Here is a 3,291-nt window from a genome sequence, read left to right on the forward strand (position 1 = left end):
CGGGCAAGGCGATGGCGTGTCTTCGCCCCGGTCGCCCAGCGAGGTGGCTGGAGCTAGAAGAGGACCCCAAGTCCTGACCCCAGCCCAGCACCCACTCCCTGGGGCTACAGCCCCTTCCAGCTGCTCTTATGAACAGATACAATGTGGTGATTCCCCCCCAAAAAAGACATTTTTCCACGTACTTTAGAGACTGATCCCAGAGGCTTTGTAATCTAAAGCAGAAAGCTTGAGGGCTTGATCGCCCTTCACTAAGGACACAGCAGAGCCAACCCCTAGGCGTGCAAGCTACCACGCACAGGGGAACAGGCGCCCAGCGCGTGGGTTAAGGGTGCAAGAGCTGCTCAGAAAACCAGAAAGCCTTCATATTTTCATCCAAAACCTGCCGCACAAATCCAGAGAACCCCCCCCGCCCCCGGCGCCAGGACCATCGCTTCCCAACAGCTCAGGAGTAATTCTTACCTTTCCAAAATCCCGTACGTCGAAGAGGTCAAAGGGATCAAACAGGTCGCTGTTTCTTAACCCAAATTTGTCGTGGCACACTTTTAGGAAGGTTCGGATGTTCTTCAAACAGAGAAACTGGAGGAATCAAAAAAGAAAGGGAGGGAAAAAATGAGCAAGATGGGCACAAATTTTAACTGGGATTTACCGAGTTAAATTCACATGTGAGACAAGTTAAGGGGAACGCAGAAACTTGCACTGAGAAGCCACCCGTTAGTTTATTTGTTATTACCGAAGATGTCCGACTCCTGGTGCCCCGCGAGGACTCCTGTGTTCCCAGCTGCGCACCAGGAACAAACGCCCTTTTGAAAAACAAACCTCCCATAAGGTAACGCTGCAGAAGGGCTGGAAAACTTAAACCAGGCCGTTTCCCTTTCGAGGGCGAAGCCAAACACAGGTTACAGCTGATGTTCTACAGAAGCCCAGTGTTGAACTTTTAACCGTTTCCAGCACGATCCCATTTGGCTCCCTACAGAAGGGGCACCCGTTCCATCGCTTACTGTGCGTACGGCTGTGGATACACACATCCCAAACAAAAGATTGGGACATTGAAAAAAAGGGGTGTGGTTTTTTTTTTTTTTGCTTTGGGGTCTGAAATAACGGACAACTGAAGTCCCATTTGCTCCCTTATCCTCGCACCTCCCAGGTGCTGCAGGCACGGCGAACGCAACGGACCCGTGGACACCATCCCGTACAGCCCGTTTCCAGCAGTCCTGGGGCTCAGCCATGGGAGCAGCTCCCGACCCAGCTCAGATCCAGTTCCCAAGCCCAGGCCATTCCCTGGGACCGTTTCCACAAAGCCTTGCTCATCTTTAACCTTAGCCCACGTGAAGAGGCAGAAATCTCACCCCTCTAGGGACCAGCCTCGGTTATTCAGATGGTTCAACCAGCAGAGTGACATCATGTTTCTCTTTCAAGAAAATCCTGGGTTTGGCCATAGCAATAATTGGGTGGTTTTTTTGCGAGCGTCGGGGATTTTGAAGTCAGAGGACTCCAGACGGTCTCGCTCCAATGGTGACTCCTGGCAGCACAGGGGCTGAGATGAAAAGAATAAAAATCTCCTTCATTTTTGAGGCCGCATCACCTACGTCCTTCATCGGGATAGACTGACTCTGCCGAGCAAGCCAACTCCTTCTGCATCCTCACCCTATTCCACAAAATACCTTTAATTTATCGCTGTATTTTTAAACAATTTTTTTTTTTTTTCCAAATCCCTCACAAATACTTAGAATCCTAACACATTTGTTAGGTAAATCAACGCATTAAAGGCGTGAATCTTCCCCCTGTGGTGAACAGGCCAGGATGCAAAACACCTTTGGGGGGGTTTGCACCACTTCGGTCAGCGTGGTTTTGTCACGAGGCACTCTCTCCGCTCCCCAATTTGCCATCAAACCAACACCAAGCTAAAACACTGCTTGCAAACTTCACCGAGAGTTCAAAGCAACACAGAACAGCTTAATTTTCTTTTAATTAAAAGGATCAAAGCAGAGTCTTTGGGGCTATCGCATCTCCATAGGCATGACCGTGATGCAGCTTGTCGTTACCATCGCATTTGGCATTATACGTGAGGTTTGTGGCGACGGATTAGCAAAACCACCTCGTTACCAACAGGCCGATTCACCTACCCAAAGAAAGAAAGAACCTTTTACCCTTCTCCCCCACGCCAGCCCCCTCCACGCAGAGCCGCTCAGCGACAGCAGAGCTCCCCCAGTCCAGGACGTTCCCATCACATCAGAGCCTTCTCATCAGACAAGTGCTGGAGGCAGAAATTGAAAACAGTTCTGGTTTTCTAGGGCATTCCTCTATCTCACATAAACACCGCAGTAAATATAATCCGTCTAGACTGAGAGGTTGGGCTTTTTTTCTTTTTTTTTTTTGAATCGCTTTACAACCTCTCTCGCCGATATGGGTTATTTCATAAGTTTTATCTTCTGGGTCTCTGCAAGAATCCGCACCCTGGGCAAAGCGGCTGCTTGCAGCAGGGAGATATTTTCCTGTTGCACTGCAGCCTCATTGATTTCAAATTTCTAACACGTATTTATTTTATATCCTTTTAAGCCTCCAGTTTTGAAAGTTAATGACACAGGTTATAGCCACAGTTACACACAGCAAGAGGCAAGCTGCCTCCGCAGAACCGTCCTGCCCTGCCGCGGCGTTTGCTCCCCACCTCCTGCTCATCCCAAGGCTGGGGCAGCAGCAAAGGCGGAGCTGCTCAGGAAGGATGGACTTGGAACGAAAGGTGTTCAGCCAAGCGAAAGACACCCGATGGGTGTGAAAACCTGAGCCCTCTGCACGATGCATTTGTGGTTCAAATTCTGGAAAAGCTCCAAGTTCACACCAGCTCCTGAAGGATCGCCGAGAGATCGCGCATCCGAGCAAATGAACGCCTCGTCCTGACAGCGTTTCTAACAGGGAGCAAGCCCCGGCTCCACCATGGGTTTAGATCCGGCTGAGTTACCCCCATCCCCTGTGAGGAAAGGCTGAGGAAGCTGGGCTTGTTCAGCCTGGAGAAGAGAAGGCTGAGAGGGGACCTCATCAACACGTACAAATATCTCAAGGGTGGGGGTCATGAGGATGGAGCCAGACTGTTCTCAGTGGTGCCCAGCGCCAGGACAAGGGGCAATGGGCACAAACTGAGACATAAGAGGTTTCAGTTGAATATGAGGAAAAACTTCTTTACTCTGAGGGTGACAGAGCCCTGGCCCAGGTTGCCCAGGGGGGCTGTGGAGTCTCCTTCTCTGGAGATATTCAACCCCCGCCTGGATGAAGTCCTGTGTAACATGCTCTAGGAGA

At 50.4% G+C, this 3,291-nt stretch overlaps 1 protein-coding gene across 1 annotated transcript in view; it reads right to left on the reverse strand.

The window, feature by feature from the left end:
* Positions 1-3,291, reverse strand: part of VAV2 (vav guanine nucleotide exchange factor 2) — a gene marked incomplete at its 5' end in the record, with an annotated part of 161,863 nt that overhangs the window by 125,186 nt on the left and 33,386 nt on the right. Inside the window, one exon of the mRNA XM_035897646.1 lies at positions 460-576. Within this exon, the coding sequence (XP_035753539.1) occupies positions 460-576 (117 nt within the window). The remainder of the gene's footprint in view (positions 1-459; positions 577-3,291) is intronic.

Source organism: Egretta garzetta, unplaced genomic scaffold (assembly GCF_000687185.1).
Source record: "Egretta garzetta isolate BGI_Z169 unplaced genomic scaffold, ASM68718v1 scaffold417, whole genome shotgun sequence".
Lineage (NCBI taxonomy): Eukaryota > Metazoa > Chordata > Aves > Pelecaniformes > Ardeidae > Egretta > Egretta garzetta.